A 23,930-nucleotide genomic window follows, 5' to 3' on the forward strand; every position below is an offset into this window, starting at 1 on the left:
AGCTGGACCTGGAGTCCGGAGAGAAAGGGGGTGCCATCGGCACAGCAGCTGCTCGAGGCGCCGAGCGGTGCGCGTAGGAGGAAGCCCGGCCCTGGGCGTGCAGAGTCGGGAAGGAGGCCGACACCCGGCAGAGCTGCAGCCGGGGAAGCTGGAGGAGAACGGGCGCGTCGTGTCCTGGAAGTGACTGAAGGAGCAGTATCGGGGTGCCGTCCTGGCAACGCCCACGGGAGGAGGCGCGAGGTCCTGGGGAGGAGACAGAAGCACCTGCCCAGTGGGAGCAGAAGGGGGCTCGGGGAGGACGGAGGGAAGAGAGAGGCAGGCGGTGTGGACCACGTGTCAGGACGCCCTGCAGGGTGACATAGGGAAATGGGTCCAAGGACGTGGAGAACGGGGAGGGGGATGCCGGCAGGAAGACGGGGAGCAAAACTCGCTGCCCAGGGCCTCATCAGGGAGGCTCCCCCGAGTGCGGGTCCACTGAGGAGGGCGGGCCCATCCGTGGGAACAGGTGCTGCGGGGAAGCCACACACGTCCTTCAGGATGCCGCCGTCCCGGGCTGCAGGGCTGAGGTATGAGAGCAGACGTGTAGGCAGCCGGCCGGGAGGGGACCGGAAGGGACAGCAGGGGGCGGGTGCGTTGAGGGGGCCAGGTGTGGGCCCTGGAGGGGTGGCTGTCCTCCTGCGGTGCGGCAGGGCAGGGCCAGCTGGCGGGTGGATACCGCCAGGCTCGTAACTTGATGGCATTGCGGGGAGGGGGGAAGGCTGGCATCGCAGGGGATCATTCCAGCCACTGGCCACGCACGTTAAGCCGGCCTGCGAGAGGAGGGGCACCGCAGGGTGACTGTGAGAAGGGCGTGGGGATGGAGGGGTGTCTGCTGTTCCTGGGGCTGGGGCACGGTCACCAGGAAAGAGGGGTCCCAGGGACTGCGGGGACAGGAAAGGGGGGGGGACAGGGAGCCTGGAAATTAAATGGTCAGGAGTGAGAGGAGGGTCTGAGCGGGAGGGGACCCGGAAGCTACGGAGAGAAGCAAGGACAGGCAGACATGACGACGACGGGGATTCAGGCAGCGTTTTATGGTCGTTACCTTTCCTCCTTGGAAGACCCTGTCTTTGTTTTAGGCAAAAATCAGAGTCGTTACGGGTGTGTTCTGTTTGTTTCTTTAGCTTTTTAAAAATTTCCCAGGACCACAGACACGATTCGTGCTTTCTCTCTGGCACAGCCAGCTCACCTAACCTGTGATCTATTCAGTCCATCTAATGGGGTCAGGCAGAGGCCCTGACATTTCTAGAAGGTGAAACTTGTAACTGTATTTTCTGTTTCCAAATAGGTGCCTTTGGGTCTACCTTTTTCTCCTTTGAAACAGCACTAGGATCTGTGTTCTGAGATGTTTCCTCCAGAGCTGGGGGTTTCCCCAAGGCCGACTGCCTGGAGGAGTGACCGTGAAAGCCACTCAGGTCCCTGTTTCAGAGATTTGCCTTCTCGGTGCGTGTCCGAGAGGAGCCCCGCGTGTTTCCGTGGTCTTGTGCCGCCTCCCACCCCCCAGGAGAGGAAGACCAGCTTCTCACACTGGAGGGTTTGCAGGGAGGAGCAGGGTACCCCGACGGCCCCCCTCACCCCTGTTTCAGACCTGCCTGCCCCTGCCGTGGGTCCAGTACCAGCTGTGGCCCTGTGGGTGCCTCCTTCTAAGTCATCAGGGCAGGACTAGCAAACTCACAGGACCCGGTCTAAGGCCCAGGTGTGCGGTCGGCTTTGTGAATGACGACAGTGGCTTGATCTCCTCTGTTGGACACGTGTATCTGTCTCCCGGCTGGTATGGAACCTGGGGGGAAACAGGAGTTATCTATTGGAACCTTTAAAACCTCAGTAGCTGAGCTTCCCTACAGACGCGTGCACGGGTCTCTGTTGACCCCACGTTGTCATAGGAAGCTTGTAACAGGACAGGACCCCTGTGGACTTGCGCCCTCATTGCATCTAAAGTCCACACCTCCCCCGCTCCCCGTGCCTGCCCTACCGTGTGTCTTGTTGAAATCACTTCAGTGCTTTCCTTGGAGTCTCTGTCTCTGGTCTGCGCCCCTCCGTACGTCTGCAGCGTGGTCTTGCCAACGTCTGGATTCCGTGCCCTGCTCTGCCCGTGGTTCTCACGGCCCCACGTTAACTAGACACCATACAGGAGACTCGCAGTCCGTCGGGTGCCGCTTACTCAGCCTCGCCCCCTTGGTACCGACTTGCACGCTTTTCACAGTTCGCTTGTGTTACTGTGGCCCCTGCCAGCCCCCAGGTCCCGCACACATCACCCTCCAGCGATCTGGAGGTCTCCATGCAGGCGCGCGCCATCCAGACACCCCCCGCCCCACGACTTTTTCCCTGAACACACGTCCTCCTGTCCCACCTCCAAGTCACACACCTCTGCCATGAAGCCTGCCCGGCTCTCATTTCCCATCCCAGGAGGTGATGTGTCCTGTCCTGCTGTGAGTTCTAGGACGTCCTGGGGAAGCAAACACTGTGTCCTTACATTTGTGTATCCTCATAACGTAGCCTGACACTCAGATGAACAAATAAACAGATTAACTTATGCACCGACCAGAGGAGGAGAGATGGGGGGACCAGAGCCCTGACCAGAGCTCACGGTGGCGGGCGGTGGTTAGAGGATGGTGCCCCTTAGTAAGCTCCGGAAAGCTCTGCTGTGACATCGGATAAGGAACTTCGTCTTCTGGGCCTCCGTTTCCTCCCCTGTAGAAGCCGAACCGTGCCTGAGGCCAGCCCCAGATCCTTGCTGGCCTCAGAAGGTGCACCGCTGAGCTCAAGGGCCCACTGGGGCTCAGGGTCGGGCTCTGCCTCCTACCTGGACCCTGAGAGGGAACCGCCTCTGGGCGTTTTCAGCTACTTTAACTGTTGCGTTCGCCTTTTTGTTATCGAAAAATATAAAGGAAAAGATGGCAGAATCACCCTCCACCTGACGCGTCTCCTCGGGCGGGCGTCCCTTCTCCGCCCGGCCCGCCCCACTCCTCCTCCTGGACTCAGCGGGAGAGACACACACACACACAGACACCCTGGAGGACGCTGATGACAGGAGCTGGCTGCCATGACTGGAGGAGCTGAGGACTCGCAGGGTGTGCTGTCTGCAGCCTGGAGGACCAGAAGGGGCGCGTTCCGCCCAGTCCTGGGACGGACCAGGACTCTGGGGCCTGACCCTTTAATTCACTGGTGTGTGATCTCAGGCCAAACAGAAAACGCCGACCTCCCTGAGCTGCGGGGCCCGCACACGGGAGATAGTTTGCCCTGAGGACTCCACAGTGAAGGGTTTGTACCTGCTTTTCCCCACATGGCTCATAAGCACCTGCAGAAACTAGCATGCAAGGTGAGCGCTACCCAGCGGGAAAAGCAGAATGGCTAGGAACCATCAACACCCTCCCCTGTGGGGTCAGGGTGGGGCTACGTCTGGGTGGGGGATGCATACCTGGGGGTCACGGAAGCTAGAAACGCCGGGGTTGGAGGGCGTCCCTCTCAGCTTTGCTCTGTAAACCTGGATAAACCTGGCTTACCAGGTTTTTCTGGTCCACCTTGACCGATTTCTACATGAATGGACTGGAAGGTTCTGAGCTTTTTTAATGAAGACACAAAGGTAACATTTTATAAAGCAAAGCTACTGTCTCTTTGGCCTTAACTGAGCCCTTTAGTCATAGCCCTGATCCAGGGCTTCAAACAAAGGGCTCACGACAGAGAAAGGTTTCCATCTCACACCAGCTGCCTCCTCGTCATGTGTGTAACATGCATCCACGTACACGTCTGTGCAATGATCATCTTATCTCACTGTTCACAGAGAGCCGCGGGGACTCCTCTGAGCTCCACCCCAAACGCACCCCGACTCTGACCCGTCCTGATATCGTGGAGGCTCCTGTAGTCCCGAGCGGTCAGGAAGCCCCACTCAATCCCCTTTCCTTCCACGGTTTCTTTTACGCAGACACCCCGGGCTCTGCAGGGGAAGAGTTGTGCTTCGTTGGAAAACCATACTTCTCAGACGGTGCACCCGCTCCCCCACCCCCGGTTATCCTATTCCAGCTTTCGTCCCCTTTGCACCGTTTCATAACCTACGCCGTAAAGACCTAGTGGCAATGCACGCAGTTCTTGTCTGGGGGCTTGACGTGAATTCCATCTGGTGGAGGCAATATCCGTCTCCCCCGTGGAAGAGCCAGTGTTTTGGTCTATTTGCAACTTCATTTTTATATTTCTCATCTATAACTGTTATCTGTTTCTCCTTGGAACCAGTATAGCATCTGTCAGAGTTACATAAAATGAACATATCTTAAATGTTCACTTTACACGGATATAAGAGTTATGTTTTTTTTAAATTATCTTTTCATCATTTTTAGCTAGAAATTTCTAGGTCAACGTGGATAAACCTGGTGATCTCTGAGGTCATAACCCACCGCCCTGTAAGAATGCCCACGTGCCCGCCCAGATTCCTTTTTCTGGCAGTCGGCTGCATTTGGTGTTGGTGGCTGTGGTGTGTGTATGTGTGTTGAAAAGTTTGGAACGAAATTAGGATTTAGAGCAAACGGCTGTGAATTGCTACCCAGAAGGCTTGCTGTGAAAGCAGGCCTGTCGGGGTGAGGCCCGAGGGAGGCGCAAGTCAGAGGGCACGCAGCACTTTCCCGGCTGCTGGTACCCTGTGCTGCTCACAGCCTCACGATTGGCAACCTATCTTTTACAAAGTACCCGTGGGGACAGCATGATGCTTTGCTAGACAGGAAAGTTAACTGCCTCAGTCAGAACCCTCAAGGCAACGTCAAGTGCAAAGCAATTTTACCATCTGTGCCTTCAGAGCAAAGCGCAGGCTCCAGGGTGAGCCTGCATTGGTACATCTGAGGCCCATTCATCGTGAGGACCCAGGAAGCAAAAGCACTGGGGACTGAGGAATAACAGACGCAGTCCTGGGGGAGTTTCCCATTCCCAAAACCTTCCGCTTACGCGAAGGCATTTAAAGCTCAGCAATGAGCAGAATCATGTGTCCTGTTATATTTAGAATATGACTAAAAACTTGCCAGTCATCTGTTTCATTTCTGTGGCAATGAACTCCTATACATGCATGTCCTTAAATACATCAGAGAGTGTGTTTGGATGATAAATTCCCAAATTAACTTTTAATTTTAAGTAACCCAAATCTTGATTAAACTTCCCCAGAAATTATTTTACTTAGGGTTGGAAAGACAGTGTGCACGTAGTCTCAATTATTCTGAGTGAAGAACCAGATCCTTCAGTTCTTTGCTTCCTCTGGTTTCAAGCTGAATAAATAAATAAAGGGACGCATTTTCATCTATTGACTTTTACAGTGCATGCTTTAAACTGAGGTCGGAGACTGCGTCTTGATCAGCCTTGCTTCCTGGCACCTTGCACGTGCCCGGTAGACAGTAGGCGTTTAATAAATGTCTTCTGAAACACATTCTAAACATGAGAAAGGCTCACATATGTCCTTTCTAGTGGATTAAAAACAGGTTTGAGTTACTGCTTTTCTATATACCAAGATACATCCTTGATTCCTAAGAAAAACTGTATCCCAAGTATGTGTGTGTGTTGCACAGAATTTAGAAAAATACACAGCAAATTCTTAAGTGGCAGAGTCGTGTAGCATTTGGGTTCTTGGGCTTCTGAAAACAAAAGCCTCAAGAAAGAGTAGCTTAAAAATTAAGATTTTTTTCCCCTGATATTAAAAGGACAAGACAAGGACGATTCCCGGTTTGGTCAGGCCAGTGACTTGGAAGCATTCATTACCTGGATCCAGCGCTTCCCCTCTTCTCAGCATGCCCCGTGGCCTCAGGGGGCTTCAGGAATTCTGGGTGTCCTGTGTTGACATGACAAAGTTGCTTATGTTAGTCGGTGCGGAAGAACTGCCCCCGGCAGACTCACCCTCGGGTCCCAGTGGCCGGATGGAGTCCAGCCCACGCCTGACCCAGTCCTTCGCTGGGAAGGGGCCCCTGCACTGAACACGTAGCCCTGCAGAGGTCAGCACCCAGCAAACGACCATGCCTTGCCATTTAAAGAAGAGACAGGCGTGGATTTGAGTAACAGACCAGGAAAACTCACCTTACTCTATTCCTTTCTGTATTGTTTCGGTTATCAACTTCTCCAACTAGTGTTTAAGATGTGAGGGAATTCCCTGGCAGTCCAGTGGTTAGGATTCCACGCTTTCACTGCCAAGGGCACAGGTTTCATCCTTGGTCAGAGAACTGAGATCCCACAAGCTGCCAGGTGTGGCTAATAATAATAATAAGATGTGTGACTACATCCAACTTTAGTAAGATTCTTGATGCCCAGTGTCAGGGCAGTGTGGCCCAGTGATTCACTGAGTTTAGGGATCGTGGGTTTTCTCTTGCAGCTCAAGTCACATTTAACCAAAGCAAATCTCTCCTGCCTCCATATCTTCGTCTGCAAAATTAAAGGAATAACCCTTTCCACCCCCTGCATCTTAGGGAGGCTGGGAGTAACTGGCAACGTGAACCGCGGTACCACACAGGGAGATCTGTCGTTTGTCCTGTTAGTACTCGAGTCGCAGGGAAGCTGTGAAATGTGACGATTCGTATCAAAGCTCATGGAAAAATTCAAACCCGGGGTGAGAAAAGAATGAATCCATGGCCTTAAGTTTATCAGATCAGTTCCATGGATGTTAAAGCTTTTGTTTTGTTGTTGTTGTTTTTTTACAGTAAGATCCTGTTTTCTTAAAACTGAAAGCGGGAAAACCTAGCGCAGGGAAAATTTCTTCTTTCTCGGCCTTTGTCAGAGCAGCGGACTGAGGAGTGTGTCCTTTGCTGCCTGCCCACCTTGGGTGGGGTCCGTCCGGTCCCACACAGGCCGCCCACTGTCCTCGGGCGGTGGGTGCCCCTTCCACCTGCCCCACCCGGGTCCCTCCTCTGAGCCGCTGATCTCAGATGTTCAGTTCTGTCCTCGGGGAAGCACTTAGGTTAAAATACTCAAATGTGGATGGTAGATAACCCTCGACACCTCCCAGAAGGTATTTGCACGTAGAGAAGCCTTTATTAATCTGGACTTAGTGACGTGTGTTTGTAACAGCAGGGCCTCCCTGCCGTCCCTTGGACCAGCCAGCCGACTGTGACTTCATCAGAACAAAAAGGTGGGCTTTAAGGCCCCTGGTTCTGAACCATGTCCCAGTGTCTCCACACTCTCATCTCCACTTCCACAAGGACACGTCCCTCCCCGACTTGACCTGTCGGGGAATAGCTAGGACCTCTGCCTTGTGCTCTGCCATTGACAACGTGGAGCTGGATTTAGGGCGGGTCAGGGCTGTCAGTTGCTCCAGGAGCCCTGAGCCCGGGATGAAGGCTGCTGTCCCAGTGCCACGGGCACTTGTGTCGGGCGAGGCTCGTGCCTCCACGTCCGTGCTCCTCTGGGTTCCTCGGCAGGATTCACAGAATGCAGAGGCCGTTCTCCTCGCTCAGTGGAACAGTTGATTACTTTTCAATAATTGGTTTAGAATTTGTAATAATTCAAAGGCCTAAACTTTTTTTTTTTTTTTTTTGCCTATAAGTTTGTTTGCTTGGGGTTTTGCATGTAGGCTGCTCGTTACCTGGCGTTACCGTTGAATGTCATCATCTCCCCAGACCCTCAGAATTCGTTGAGAACGTGCAGCCTTACCTTCAGGCAGTTCTTTTTCTGAAAAAGGACGTGGGCCCTGCAGTCGGCCTGTTCTCAACAGTGACGTGATTTGGAGTAACCCTCCCCCATCTCTGCCCACAGCTCTTCCGCCAGGAGCGCCTCTCGTCCGCCGGGCGGTACCAGGGAACCCTGTTTGCTGACCAGCCGACCATGTTCATCACCCCGGCCAGCAGCCCGCCCAGAGCCAAGCTGGGGGAGCTGGTGGAACTGTGTGGGGGTCGGGTCACACGCAGCCCTCGTAAGGCCAGCATCTTCATTGGGCCACGCCCAGGGAAGAAGAGGGCGGCAGCCATGTACCTGTCAGAAACGTGGATCTTAGGTAGGAATCCGCGCGCAGGATGACCCTGGGTCCTGGGGGGGTCTCGGGGATGACGGGGAGGCGCCTTGTGATAGTGGTAGCTGCTGGGGTCCCCTTCAGAGCCCCTGTCCTGTGGTCCTGGTGACTGGAACGGGTTTCAGGGGGAAGCATCGGGCCCACGGCCCCTCCCACGCAGCCTGGGGGCCCCCCGCAGACCCCTCAGTGTCCATGCACTGGCCGTAACAGGGTCCTGTGAAAAGAAAACACACAGTCCCGTGGTTATCCTTTGTCATGGGCCCACTTAGGCATCCCTGCTTCTTACCGAAAGGAAATCCTATTAGACTTTGCCACTTGACCTCCAGGCTTGTGTGGAAGGCCCAGTGGACCCCGAGCTGCGCCAGCCAGGAGGCCCCGGCCCGTCCACCCCCCGCTGCTGGGTCCTCCCCCCACGTGCCTGCCGTGCTCTGCGTGCAGGGGGTCGGCACCGCCAGCTGCCAGGACCCAGCACTGTCCCTCCCTTTCAGGCCCCTCTCCTGAGACTCGTTTGTCCACATGCTCAAAGTGCTGTGTTTTAGCACAAAGGCGCTTTGGCTTTTGTTTCTAAAAGCAAGTGTGGTGTGAACGCGATGTGTGTGTCTGGCATCAATTCAGCTATGTTGTGCCGAACGCCTCCCTTGATTCTGCAGGGGAGGAGGTGCTGCCAGATGGGCCCCGGCTCCTGGGAGGCTGGAGGCCTACACCTGCGACAAGGGGCTTCACCTGGTCCCCCAGCTCTGGGGCTGCAGAGGGTGCAGGGGAGGCCGGGACAGGCAGCGTGTGTGATGCAGTCGCACGGGGGGATGAACTTGGGGCGCAGTCTGGGCTGAGTGTTGCTCCTTCCTCCACGGGGCTCGGGTGACTGTGTGAGCCGGCCTGGCTGCAGCGACAGCACCACAGACCGGGGGCTGAGACACGGGGAGGCATTCTCAGTCCTGGAGGCCGGACGTCTGAGATCCAAGCGTCGGCGGGGCTGGTTTCTCCGAGGCCTCGCTCCTGCTTGCGGGGGGCCATCTTCTCCCTGTGTTTTCACACGTCCTTCCCTCCGTGTCCCCATCTCCTCTTATAAGGACACCCGTCACTGGATTAGGGCCCACCCTCGTGACCTCATTTTAATTGAATTACCTCCTCAAAGGCCCTTTTGCCAGACACAGTCCTATTGTGAGGTCTTGGGGTTCGGGCTTCAACCTGTGACTTTGGGGAGCACAGTTCAACCCATGACATTGAACTAGCCATTTCAGCACTTTTGGCCAAGATCCTCACATGGCTTCTGAAGTGTGCTCACTCTCCCTCTCTGCCCAGGTTTCTGTTTCAATCTTCCTCTTCTTTGCTTTCCTTGCCTCTGAATCCCATACTTCTGGCTTTTCTCACCCCTTCCTAGACACCATCCTTTAACAGAGTAGCAGAGACCGTGTTTGTCCAGGTTGCATTCATTTACAATAACCATATTCGGTGAATGTCTTTTAAATGACTGATGGTCATCCCTTGATATATTTTTTAATTAATATATATATTTTATTTATCAGCTGTATTGGGTCTTCGTTGCTGTGCATGGGCCTTTTCTGGTTGCGGCAAACGGGGGCCACTCTTCGTTGTGGCGCACTGGCTTCTCAGTGCAGTGGCTTCTCTTGTTGTGGAGCACGGGCTCTAGGTGCATGGGCTTCAGTAGTTGTGGCACTTGGGCTCAATAGTTGTGGCACTTGGGCTTTAGCGCACAGCCTCAGTAGTTGCGGTGCACAGGCTTAGTTGCTCCTCAGCATATGGGATCTTCCCAGACCAGGGATCAAACCCGTGTGCCCTGCATTGGCAGACGGATTCTTAACCACTGCACCACCAGGGAAGTCCCCGTTGATATATTTTTAAAGTATGACAATCAAAATTAATTTTTTACTGTCTGGTGCAGAATAATTTATTTTTTGCCTGGAAACTAATTTCAAAATAACTATGGCTTTAGCTACAATCCAGAAGCCAAGAGAGGCTGTTTACTCTTTTTCTAAATGCCAAGAATATAACCTTCAAAACATCCTATGTTCTGAAACAGAGGTTCTGCTTTTGGTTTTTAGAAAAGTGCATGTATCAAAATGACACCGGCTAGAAACCAGAATTGTGCTTCAAAAAGAGTCTGATTCAGCTAACGGAACTGTGCACATGATTGTTACCAACAGTCCACAGCAGCAGCTCACCTCTCCAGTCTGCAGCCGTGCCCTGTGCCGCGGCTGAAGCCTAGCTCTGCACTCTTATTATTTCCAGGTTGGGGAACTCGGCCGGCCCCTTCCTGGTGCTGCTGCATTTCTGTGCACAGATGGTCACAAGTCAGCTGTCTGCCTGGTTCCTCCCAGGGTTTGGCTACTTGGCCCCCCTGCTGGTGGGTTTTCAAGAAGCGAATGTCTACCTGCTTGAAGCCCGGGGTGCGATTTCCATGGGGCCCTTTGGAACTCTCTGAGTGTCAGAGCGGGAGCTGTGGGCCCGGGTTTTCATTCCTTTCCTCTCCCATAATTTATGTCCTGTTTCTGACTTGTCGTTGATTACACCATCTGCGTGTGCCCTTGGCAACATCCGGGCATTGTGTGTCCTGGAATCCTTGGCTCTCGGCGTGGTGAAATCCTCACCCCAACATCAGCCCTGCTGCCCCCGTGTGTGCTGGGTCCTCCCCAGCCTTCTCGTGTGAGTGTTAAATACTTGAAAAAAACATGCTCTGTTACTTTATATGCATCTCTTTCTGAATGGAGTTAACAACTCCAGCTTTGTGCAGTTGCAGATTTCATTTTTGTCTCTACACATGTGCACAGACCTACAAAATGTGCAGTCCAGAGCATCACCTTTTCTGCCGCTCGCTTAGTCTCTGACCAGATGCAAGTCACCTGGTGCTCTCTGGACCTAATTTACTTACTTCACATACAAGACAGAGTAGTAATAAACACGATGATCAGAGGAGACAACACGGAGTGCAAATCTCTGCCCTCTGCAGGGGCAGTGCCCAAGATCGCTGGGCGACAGGACCCACCGACGCCTAGCAAAGTCATTCCTGAGCCTTTGGCAAAGCAGCATTTTCTCTTCTGAAGACTGTTATCCCTCCCATGAGCTTTCAGTATAAACACTTCCAGAGAATATTTTATTCTCAAAATGTGAAACTGAAATTAGCAATAAAACCGCCTTTAAATTAAAATTAAAACCATGTTAAAGCACCAATTTAAAAGCCATGTTGTGGTAAATTTTGGATACTGCTTTTCATAATTTATCAACTAGATTTGTTCCAACTAGAATATCAGCTGCTGTGTGAGGCAGAGTCCCTGAGAGTTCATTGTTTTATTCCAGCTGTTTTTAAAATCTTGAAAGTAGCTTGGTGTGCCCACTTTCAGATTTGTAACTTACCTTCCAAAATAAAGATTCTGGGAATTTTTAGTACCTTCATACCTATTCCTATATTTTATGGGGTCTTTGTTTTTGCAGACCTAATAGAGTCACAGGGGATGGACAAGCAGGAGATTTTTTTGGCTATTAGAAACTGTGCCTTGGCAGGGGGAAAGGCGGATGCATTCCCTAGGACCTCTGACATCCAGCACTGTAATCGTCCAATAAACCTTTTATCCCTTCACTGTATCTTAGAAGCAATGACCCAATGTTTTTGAATATTTTTTTTAAAACTATCAAAGGATCAGTCTACCGGCTGGCGTTGCTGGCCTAGAACGGTGTGAACTTAGGACATCCCCACCTAGGGCTGCACACGTGAAACTCAAGCCACTTCTTACCCACTCGCTCCAAGCAGCAGCAGCTCACACACGCTGAGCTGCCTTCTGACGAGGCCACTGGACCGGCCCCGACCGTGTTCCCAAGTCATTCCCCAGAGCCTGTTTTCCCTGAAACAGCAGCACACTTAGGCCAAGAGTCTTGATGAATCATCCAACCAGGAGGAACGGGGATTTTTGAGAAAGAACACACTTGTGGCGCTTGAATATGTATGAAAATAAACAGGAAAACAAAAATCAAATTCCCGGCACCAGGAAGCACAGTGTTACCTTTACCTGATACTGGTTAGACGTAATATACTTTGAAGCACTTTCCAGTAATTTGGTTTCCTCTGCACGTCCACAGAGTGGAATTCCCATCTGACACATCAAGAAACCATGACCTTGGGGTCTGAGGTACCCGCTGGCGTGGAGGGGTGGCCAGGGGCGTGGGGCCCAGGGGTGTCCATCGTGGGTCAGTGACTTGAGCTCTGACCATTTTTCACTCCTTTGATCCCTGCTGGTCTTACCCCTGCAGGTTGGTTTGGCCTTTCTCATAGGACACATTTCCAGTCTCGGGCGCCCTTTTATTGTCTGGGCTACATTCAAGTGAGAAACATACATTTTATGCTATTGTGGGAACATAATGTCCTAGTCTCCACAGCCTTGCCAAAAAAATAAAAGTCTCACCCCCAGGCATGATCTCCTTATAACTTATAAAAAAGCATTGTATTTGAATGTCTCCCCACGTCAGTGTTTTCAGGAAAAAGATCACTGATAGCGTGTGGGCCTCAGTGCTCGCTGGCAGGATGGCCGCCCCTGCCGAGGGCTGACCAGAGACCAGCCCAGAGCCACGCACTCTGGATGGGGGATCTGTTACAGCCTCAGGCCCTAGGGTTTCCTGATCACACAGATACCCTCAGGGATCCTAGGGTCATCTCCCTCCGTGTTTCCACTGCAGAGATAAGGAGCCAGTCACAGAGTGGGGGACAGAAAGGAGAGGGGAGGAGAACAGAGGCAGGTCTGCCCCGGGGCCCCCTCCTCGGAGACCCTGAGCTCTGCAGCCGTTCAGGAAGTGACTGCAGAAGGTTAAGATGCAATTTCAGACTGTAAGATGAACTGTGTTTTGAGAATGAAACCTACCAGAATAGAAATGAGTGAGAGCTAAAACAAACGTGGGATTTTTATCATTTCAACATCTCACATGTTTAGGCTTTTTAAAAATATATTCGTGGGTTTTTTTTTTTTTATTAACTGCTAGCTGCAGTTAACAGTATCTTGGCAGTTATCAGTATCTTGGCAGTTATTAACAGTAATAAACTAAGATGCAAATTATAAAATAATAAATGTAAATTAACAGAACTTAAGCATTAGCCTTGGAAAGATATGGAAAGAGTGTGCTCAGAAGAGTGTGCTCAGTGTGCATTTCTAAGCTCTCCCTCTGATTATATTCACTGGTCAGCTAGAGCTGCTAGATGGTTCTCATTGACATTTCCTAAACCCGTCACACGTGGCTCCCCGCTTTGTTAGGTGTACACCAACTGAACTCCAGTCACTGGGCCTGAACGTTACCAGTGATGTGAGTGTTGAAAAGCATGTTGAAGGCAAGCAGACAAACTGGGAAACAGAAGACCCTTTTTGCACCTTACCAGCCAAGGCACAGTCCTCAAGTCTCACTTTAAAAAAAAAAAGTCAACTGCACTTCACCTACCGTGTGTAACAAGCAGCTTCGTACTCATCTCAGGATGGGAATACTGTGCACAAGGCAGCATCTCTCGTGTCCATCACTGGAGACGCGGTTGTCAGTGTGGAAGTCAGATCTGGCGCCCGTGCTGAGCACTTGGGCTGTGCCAGGTGAACAAGTTCTGTCCTGTGAGCAAGTTCAGAGCCCTGCAAATGACACGCCCCCCCCCCCCCCCCCCCCACCCCTGCAGCCACTCAGGGGTGAGTTCTCAAGTCTTAAACCACAGCCCTGCATCTGCAAGGGTCTGGACTTAATGGACATAAAAGAACCTTCACAGCTCAGCCTCCTAATGGGACACTGCCTGTAGTTCAGCCTGCCTTTGTTTACCTAGAATATTGATGCTTTGCGTTAAGGCTGTAAGAGATTCTCCTGTGTCTTCAGAACCTGCTGACCTTCGGTTTTGTTGCTGTTGCATGCTAGGACTGAAGTGATAGAGCTCGTGTTGTGGACTGAAGTGTGTCCCCACAAGGGCATGTGCTGAAGCCCTAATCTCCAGCACCTTCAGCTGTGACTGTGTGTGGGACGGAGCCTTTAAAGAGGTGATTGAATTGGAATGAGGTCGTACGTGTGGGCCCTAATCTATTTGGATCGATGACCTTATAAGAGGAAGAGACACCAAGGGTGTGTGCACAGAGGAAAGACCTCGTGAAGACAGAGAAGGAACGAGGCCTCAGGAGAAACCCACCCAGCTGACAACGGTGAGAAAGTAAATAAATGTGCAAGCCGCATGCCCTGCGGTGTTTGGTTACGGCAGAGAGACGCTGCTCGAAATGAATTCTGAGACGGTCGGCAGAAAACTCCTCCTTTTGTAAAGAGGAAACCGAGGGACCTGAATCCCTGGGCCAGAGCCACGTGGTGAGCTGCAGACCCAGAGTTCACGGTCGCCCACCTCCCAGGGCAGAGGCGCCGTGTAAAGAGTCAGAGCGCCTGCTGCTCTCAGTCACTGCACCTGCTCCTCCCTTGGGCACCCTCCCTGCAGTGGTTCTCACACTGCGCACGATGGACCCTGACACCCACACGCCGGGCGGAGGCCAGCGGGGCCACCTCAAAGCACAGTCACGAGACGCTTTCCTCAGTGTCCTGGCAGAGAAAAAAGTCATTGGATTAAATGACCTCGTTTCACTTTTTGAATCAATTTTTCTTAAACTTTGGTGCTTGAAGATGAAAATGTAGCAATAAATTAACACAGAGGAATGCAGGAGAAAAAAATAATAAAGATAATATCAGACATTAACAGAACTGAAGCAACGAGAAAAAATTTCAGAGAAAAAGTTCTTTGAGGTGGGGGGAGAAAACCTGGAAGTCAAAATTCTAAAAATACTGAAAAAGAAAAGAGTCCAGTGAACAAAACTGAGAATGAAATCGGGGCTACAACTGCAGGTACAGTAAAGATATCTAAAAATCATGAGCTCATGATGAATAACTTTATGCCAATAAATTTGAAAATAGGCAAGATGGATAATTTCTAGAAAAATGTTACCAACATGGATTCAAGAAATAGGAAATCTAATCAATTTTAACCATTACAAAAAAATGAACGTAATCTGAGTATGCCTCTCACCACCCGTCATGAAAGTCACCTGCAGTGTGACGTCAGCAAGATGGCAGACTGGGAAGCTCTAAGCTCTTGTCTCCCCCCAGAAACATGGAAAAAAACAAGCAGCCCGAAGACGTCCCTGGTGGCGCAGTGGATAAGACTCCGCCTCCCAATGCAGGGGGCCCAGCTTTGATCCCTGGTCAGGGAACTAGATCCCACGTACATGCCACAACTAAGAGCTTACATGCCACAACTAAGAGCTTACATGCTGCAAATAAGAGCTTGCATGCCACAACTAAGGAGCCTGTGTGCCACAACTAAAACCCAGTGCAGCCAAATAAATAAATACATATTTTAAAAAAAAAAAAAAAAGCCACCGGAACCAACTCTGCAGGAGCTCTGGGGGGAAAAAATCAAAGATTTACCGCCACCAGGCAAAGCCATATTCAAGGCAGTAGGAAAGTCCTGGGGCCGTTGACACCCTGACAAGCTTGGTTTCCCAGCTCCCCTCCCTGAACACAGACCTGACTTACTCTCATCTGCCTGGGAGACCTGCAGGACTGACTTGCCCATCTCTGTCTCGGGTGACTTGGACACATGCAGGAAGAAAGATGACCACCACTCTTAACAACTACTTGCAAATAATAGTGGTTAATATCCAAAAACTAAAGAACTCTTACAAGTCAACAACAGAAACACCCGAGTAAAAAAATGGGCAAAGGAGCTGGTTAGACCTTCCTCCACTGACGACATGAGCACATGAGAAGATGTTCATTATCCCACTAGTCACCAGAGAAACACACATGGAAAGCACAGCTGTTATCAAAACAAACAGCACACGAACAGCAGGTGCTGGCGAGGCTGTCAAGAGAGCGAAGCCTTGTGCACTGTTGGCAGGAATGTAAAACGGTGCCGCCGGTGTGGAAAACAGTATGGCAGTACCTCACAAAAATTTAAAAAGAACCACCATATGACCTAGTAATTCCAATTCTAGATATATATCCAACAGATTTGAAAGCAGAGACTCAAATATTTGCACACCCATGTTCACAGCGGTATTATTCACAACAGCCAAAGGGTAGAAGCAACCAAGTGTCCATCAACAGATGAGTGGATGACAAAATGTGATATATCCGTACAACAGAATAGCATTCAGCCCTCCAAAGGAGAGCTGTTCTGAAACCTGCAACAACATGCATGAACCTTGAAAACACTACGTTAAAGTGAAATAAGCTAGTCACAAAAGGACAGGTTACCTAAAACAGGCAAATTCATAGAGACAGAAATTACAATAGAGGTTAATCGCACCTGAAACGGGGAGTTACTGTTTAATGGGTTCAGAGATTCTGTTTGGAATTATGCGAAACTTCTGGAAACGAGTAGTGTTCATGGTTGCACAGCACTGTGAAGGTACTTAATGCCACTGACTTGCACACCTAAAATGATTTAAATGGTAAGTTTTAGGTTATGTGTGTTTCACCACAAAAAAAAAAAATCATTTTTGAGACACCTCCTCCTAGATAGTTGTAACAGTAAGTTTTCCAAACATTACAAATTACTGCAGAGAAAAACAGAGAAGCCATTCACCTCACTTTACAAGGCTAGCCGAGACTCTTTTGTGAATGTGGATATAAAAATCCCCAATAAAATATCTGCACATTAAATTTAGCAGTGTGTTAAGAAACATAGTCAGGTAGGGCTTAACCAAAGAATGTAGAAATAAATATCATTAAATCTTTTCCTAATACATTGATGTTTCTCAGCAGATATTAAAAAGCATTAGAGATAATCCAGTACCCACTCATGATTTAAAAAACAAAAACCAAAAACCTCTTCAACTAGGAATAAGAGCACTTTCTTAACACGAAGAAGGGTATCTATAAAACAGACAAACAAAAAACAACCTGCAACATATATTTAACAGTGAAAATCTTAGTTTAAGTCAGGTACAAAATACCTATGGCTGATGTTACCCTTCTGTTTCAACAACGTTCTAGAGTCCCTCATCACGTGGATAAAATAAACACAAACGAAGGATCAGAATTATAAAGGGACAAGTCGTTTTGTTTGCCTTGATACAGCTGTGTACGCAGAAAACTTAAAGGGAATCAAGAAATGGTTATCACAATTCAGCAAGATTGGTCTTTATAAGATCCACTTAGTAAAATCACTAGCACCCCCATACCCAGTAATAAATATACAGTGTAACTGAGAAAACAGTGACCTCAAGGCTAGCCCTGTAATATCGTTTCACTCACGTTTCTTGGGTGGAAAAGTCAGCATGCTGGGAATAAACTAGACTGTCTCGTCTAAGACAGCACAGACCCTTGGGAAAGTATCAGATATGTGAATGTATCCAGCCCAATATCAGAGCAGAAGAAAAAAAAAAATGATGTTGAGAACTGCTATGTTATTTTAGACCCAGCTATTCCCTTCAGATATTCTCCGTGGCATCTGGTCAGTCATTCATTGATTCAATTCATCTACTCAACTGAGCATCTATCAGCGTGTACCAAGCATGTTCTCGGCACTCCGGGAAGAGCAGGTGACAAGGCAGGCACAGCCCTTGCTCGTGGGACTTACCTTCTGAGGACAACAGACAACAGTTTTTTAAATCCTGATGGCAATAAATGCTACGAAGACAACAGGGTTTGGGTATGGAGAGAGACTTGCCGAGGAGCTGTGTTTGGGCTGAGCTCCGAATGGGGACCAGAGAGATGAGCTTGTGTGGCGCTAAGGGAACAGTTAGGGTCAAGGGTGAGAGGTGGGCAGAGGCAGAGGGTCTAGAGGACAGAGCGACGGGGAGGAAGCAGCAGAGCCTGGACCACGCAAGGCCTTGTGGACGGCGGTCAGACGTGTGGTTTTCATCCTAAGAATAAACAGAAGTCACCAAAGGGTTTTAAGAAGGGGAAATGGGCTCTGAGGCATTTTTAAATGGAAGCAGAGAGAGTGACCTCAGGCTCTTGCAGTGATAAGCGATGGTGGTCAGGACCAGGGTAACAGCAGCAGGGCTGGTGCGAAGCTGTCGGATTTTAAATGAAGACTCTGGAGGCGGCTGCACTCGCTGGCACGTTGGATGCTGTGCTGTGTTAGGACAGAGAAGAGTCTAAGATGAGTCCTCGACTTGGGTTCTGAGCACCCAGGAGAAAGGTACGGATCCGAGGAGAAGCAGAAAAGGGACTGGTTTATTCAAAAGAGGGATCAATGTGCAGAGGGAGAAAGACTTGCTCGGTGTGGGTCCAGAGAGAAGTGCGGGCCGGGCTCAGCATCAGAAAGGACTTCAGGAACATGCTGTATCTGCTGGGGGACCCGCGCCCTGCAGAGCAGTAGAGGTGACCCCTTGTGTGTGGCTATCTGGCTACATGGACACTGAGGTTCCCAAGCCCTAAAATTCACAGTTCATTTTGATAAGCCAAGATAAAGCTCTCAGCAGGGCCCTGAGGGTCCCCGAACTCTGCACACAGACTGTTAGCCACAGCTGGCTGTTGGCAGTTGGAGTCTTAGTTCAATAAAGCGACTTGCCCATCCCACCATTTAAAAAAATAAAAAATAAAAAAAAGGCATTGGTGGCATGTTGATTCCACATCCCAGGCACACACCACGCAGAAGCATGGCCAGTGAACGTTAACGTGTGCAGATACATGTGCCAAGACCTGCTGAATACTTCTGTTAAAAAAAAAACATCGAACCAAACCTGGGGTTTTTTCCTTTCCAATTTAAACTTCATGCGAGCTGCTTGTGCACTATTTGTCTCCGCTGGCCAGGACTAGCATTGCGCTAACATCTGTCTTGTGGTCACATTTTATGGGGTGTTTGAGGATCATGCATCTGACGTGACATTGGAATTTGGGAATGTGGCTGTCTCCAGATGCCAAATGAACTTGGATAGAAATCACTCTCCGTGTGAGTTTACAGCTGGGAACTTGGAGCGGGGAGGGGCTCCCTGGACACGGCTGTCCTGGTTTTCAGCTGTTCCCCAGCTCTCAAGTGCTCTCCTGGTCCCACTCTGCACAGCACCACATGTACCTCACACCTCCTCACAGGTCCCGGGGTTAATTCTTTAGGCAGCCCCATCACAGAGCTGTTAGGGACCAGCCACAGACTTTGTTGTGGCATCTGTTTTACCTGAGTTTAGAACTGGATCCTGCTCCAGCCTTTTTTCCCCACCACGATGGATGCATGGATGAATGGATGGACAGATATGAAGAGTGATGCTTGATTTCATGGTCAAAGAATTCAGACCGTAGAGAAATACATAAAGTCCCCAAATCTTACTACCCTTCCCTAAAGTAACTACGCTAAAGATAGACTTGTCTCTTTCAGATTTAACACATATTTACATAGAAATAGATGTATATAAACATATGCATGTAGGGTTTTCCATACATGGAGGATCACATATTCATGAGTTTTTATCCAACTCTGTGTCTAGAAGATCCTTCCATTTTGATGTAGTTCCTTCATTCTTTTTAACCATTGGAGGTGCTGCGATTAATGTATACATTCCTCACGATTAGATATTTGGGGTTATTTCCACCGTTTCTGCTATTACATACTGTGTGCACATTGCAAACGCGTGCGTGTGTGTTCTAATTGGAGTGATCTGAATTCAATTTTAAGAGACTGTCTTGAGCTATAATTAGTCTAGCCCAATCCCAGGCAGGAGTATTTCTGTAAAAGAGTCGTAGAAGGGGAATTACTGAACCCTGACCTACGCAGCTGCACGCACTTACACTGTTACTAACAGTACCTGGGTATTCCCATTCCCTGCACCCTCCCCGGTACCAGACTTTACCCATATTGTCAGTATTTGGTGATCTGATGACTTACCATATACGCCCTAAGTACCAAGTTACTCACCAGCATTATGAGTACCTCGGGGGGGATGGTCACAGCTCATGAACTGCCTATTCTTATCCCTTGTCTGCTTTTACAGTGGGCTGTTTCTCTTTTCCACATTGTTTCACAGCAATAATTGTACAATATGGACTCTAACCTTTTGTGATAAATATAAAATCCTCTCAATCTCTTTATGGTGTCTTCTGTGGATTTTAATTTTTAATTATTATTCTAGATGGAATGGAATGCCTCTGTTGCTCTACAGCATCTAAACTGAGGCTTCACTTTGGAAGGTTTCCCGACCCCAAGCTGTAAACTCGTCTCCTGTCTCTATTAATACTTTCACAGCTTTTTAATGTTTAGCGCACTAATCCATCTGTAACATATTTCCTGTGGGACATAAGGGATCATCCCATCTCCTTAATAACTTATCTATTCTCCACTGATTTTTAATGCCCCTTAAATCAGCTCTTAAACTCCCACATATGGACGGGTGGGTTTCTGGAGTTTGTTCTCTTCCATTGATCTATTTATCTGTTTTGTGCTAATTACATGGTTTTACTACTGTAATTCTACAGTATGTTTTGGTATCTAGTATGTCAAATTCTCTCTCATTCTTCCTTTTTTCAAAGTTGCCTTCCCGCATATTCTTCTCCCCCATATAAACGTTAGAACAAGCGTGCCTTTTTTTAAAGAAACATTCGGAATTTGTGGATTATATTGAATTTTTAATTAGGAAAGAGCATCATCCGTTTTGCCGTCTTCTCTGGCTTTTGAAAATAACATCCTATCAGAAATCTAAATGTAAAAATTGAATCAATGCAGTTTTTACAACCTGGAAGAAAATATGGCTGAATTATTGTATAACCAAGTATAGGGAAGCCTTTCTCCCTGTGATTCAAAATCCAGATGCAATGAGAGAAAAGATTGATGTAATTTGAATACAGAAGTAAAATTTGCATAAGAAAAGTTAATAGGCAAGTAACAAACTGAGAGAAAATATATGCAACACATATGAATAAAGAACTGGTTTTAAAATGTAAATCGTAAGAATACTGTGTTGTGGAGAAAATTAAGTGGTAGGCTGGGTGTCGATAATAACTGTTAACTGTTACAGTTCTATTTTTTCTTTTATTTAAAAATTAAACCCATTTTTTCTGCTTTGCACCTCACCGCCATCACAGCCTTCCGTGTTCTACCGCTCATCACCTTGACTTCTTAGGGTCCTTCAAATATACAGTAACTGTTCACCCTTTAGATACTAACAGTCATCAATAAGTTAACTTTAACTCGTCGATCAGGCAGCGCTGACCGTCGGCTGCCTGCCGCCTTCATCCTAACAGCCGAGGAAGGGCTGGCAGCAGTCAGCGTCCAGCACTGAGAGTGAAGGGCCAGCTGCCGGCACCCTGTGCTGCCCTTCCCCGCACCTGGGGCTTATCCTGGGCCAGGTCACTTCGAGTGATCGTCATAAAATAGAGTTCTTTATACTCTGCCTGGTACCATAGAGTACTTGCTGTAGCTGGGATGAGAATTCGGATCTCCCGTGTGTCGTCCGGACTGGCAGACTTTCCAGCCTACTAGAACATTCTGCCACGAAGGGCATGCCCGTGTGTGCTACGTCTAATAGAAGCGTGGCTACCAAGCACTTGAGATGTGGCTGAGGCACTGAACTCTTTATGTTACGTTATTTTACTCACTGGAGATAGCCACATGTGTGGACACGTGGACACGCGCTCCGTGCAGCCCAGGACCACTGAAGGTGATGAGCTTGTGTGTCTGTGACAAGCTTGCCGTCTTGCCGTGTGCTGGCCGTTATCAACGCTAACCTGCTTCTCTCCCTCTAGATTCAATCACTCAGCACAAGGTCTGTGCCCCCGAGAGCCACCTGCTGCTGCCGTGAAGGAGACGCCCCTCAGCCCACCGCTGCTGCCAACAGCTGCCCAGGTGTCCTCGGACGCTCGAGTGAGGGGAGAGGCCGATGCAGGAAGGATGCCTTTCTAGAGCATCACGTTCACCACGTGTGTGTTGTGGTTTTTATATGAAGAAGCTCCTTCGTGTGGCTTTCTGATGCCTGTGTCTCAGAGAAGCACTGACCCGTCCTGTTGGGCCTTTTCTCCTTAAAGCCAGTCTGGGTGCCCTAGTGATGATCACAGTTAAGAGGCCCCAGAACCTTTGTCATTGAAGCACTGTACTGTTAAATAAAGGATGGACATTAAATTGTTTTATTACCAAGAACAACCCCCTGAGTTTCTACATTTCATTATTAACGTATCATCTACCAGGCATGAAGGTGTTGGTCCATGATCGCGGTTCCACCTCACGTACCTGAGTGTCTTCTCAAAGCCATTAGTGAAGACGGGTGTGAGGCGTTGCAGTTAATGATAATAGTGCCATCCAGGTAGCCCTGCTTCTGCAAGCTTAGTTTCTGGCGGGGACAGCGTCACCCGCAAGAGACCAGGGCCTCTACCAGCCACCAGGACGCTCACCGTCCCCTGCAGGAAACAGGCATCCAGGCCAAATCGTACACACGCTGGCTGGTCACCTTCTGCAGGAGAGAAATGCTAAATCCCAGCAAGGCGGAAGGTGCCAGTAAGACTCCCTCGCGTTACTTCTCCCTCCGTGCCGTTTACATGGTACTGATCTCAGCTGCTATTTCTACCTCAGAGAAATGTCAAGTCCCTCAGCAAATACAAGGGATCAGCTTCTAGAAGACACCTAGAAGGGCAGGAACAATGCACATGGAAATGAGGAAGGTTTCCTCTCGGTGTGAATACAGTGTGTCCCCCAGGTCCCCTCACAGTACTCCTGCCCCAGCAACGAACGCTGAGCCTCAGCACAGTTCAGCAGGCCCGAGTCCTTCCTCCACCTGTAAACCCTGTGTCCCTGCAGCCCCTGAACCCTGCGCTCGGCTGCTTTGAGGCTCAGGTACTTCGGCAGAGCTCCTGTGACACCAAAAGTTCCTGTGCTCACTCCCAGTGGGGACAAATCACAAAGAACTCCATCCCCCAACCACAAGGGCCACATCAGCCACCCAGGCCACGTGTCCACCCGAGCCTGCCTCCTCGCAGCCACGTCCTGGTTCCTGCTGCCAGCCTGCCGGAGCCACTCTCGGTTGGTTCTCTTTCCAAAAGCTAATCTCTCACCAGGACGCTGATTTGTGCCGGCTTTACACAAGCATTTTCTATGTGGTACCTCATTTAATCCTGTCAACAATCTTAAAAGTTAGTTACTGCGGGTTTGCAATCCCTTACCCAAAACACGTAGGGCTAAAAGTATCTCAGAATTCTGAATTTTTTTTTAATTCTGAAAGTTGTGCGGCTCTCACCACTTCTATTCAACATGATACCAGAGTTCTACTGAGAGAAGAAGGCCAGGAAAAGAATCAAAGGCATACATACTGGAAATGAAGAAGTAAAACCAATCTCAGATCACATGACACTATATATAAAAAACCATATGAAATCAAACAAAAAATAAATTAAGCATGTTTAGCAAGATTACAGAATGCAAAATCTATAGACAAAGCTAGCTGAGTTATATTTCTATATACTATCAATAAACAATTCAAAAAGGGAATTAAGGATCAAGATGGCAGAGTAGCAGGACGTGCGCTCACTCCTTCTTGCAAGAGCACCGGAATTACAACTAAGTGCTGAACAATCATTGACAGAAAGACACTGGAACTCACCAAAAAAGACACCCCATATCCAGAGACAAAGGAAAAGTCACAATGAGACGGTAGGAGGGGCGCAATCATATTAAAATCAAATCCCATAAATGCTGGGTGGGTGACTCACAAGCTGGAGAACAGTTATACTGCAGAAGTCCACCCACTAAAGTGAGGGTTCTGAGCCCCATGTCAGGCTTCCCAACCTGGGGGTCCAGCAACGGGAGGAAGAATCCCCGGAGAATCAGACTCTGAAAGCCAGTGGGATTTGACTGCAGGACCTCTACAAGACTGGGGGAAACAGAGACTCCACTCTTGGAGGGCACAAAAAAAAAATGTGCTCACCAGGACCCAGGGGGAAGGAGCAGAGACCCCATAGGAGACTGAACCAGACCTACCTGCTGGTGTTGGAGGGTTGC

The 23,930-nt window shown here is 49.3% G+C and overlaps 1 protein-coding gene across 4 annotated transcripts in view; it reads left to right on the plus strand.

Annotated features, from left to right (window-relative positions):
- The window catches only part of MCPH1 (microcephalin 1), a 231,755-nt gene extending 209,684 nt beyond the window's left edge, over positions 1-22,071 (plus strand). For all 4 annotated transcript variants that reach the window (XM_057696999.1, XM_057697000.1, XM_057697003.1 and 1 more), the window contains 2 exons: positions 7,747-7,984; positions 21,689-22,071. In XM_057696999.1, the coding sequence (XP_057552982.1) occupies positions 7,747-7,984; positions 21,689-21,744 (294 nt within the window). In that variant the 3' untranslated portion in view covers positions 21,745-22,071. The remainder of the gene's footprint in view (positions 1-7,746; positions 7,985-21,688) is intronic.
- Positions 22,072-23,930: the final 1,859 nt, after the last annotated feature.

This window comes from Hippopotamus amphibius, chromosome 10, assembly GCF_030028045.1.
Source record: "Hippopotamus amphibius kiboko isolate mHipAmp2 chromosome 10, mHipAmp2.hap2, whole genome shotgun sequence".
Classification (NCBI taxonomy): Eukaryota; Metazoa; Chordata; class Mammalia; order Artiodactyla; family Hippopotamidae; genus Hippopotamus; species Hippopotamus amphibius.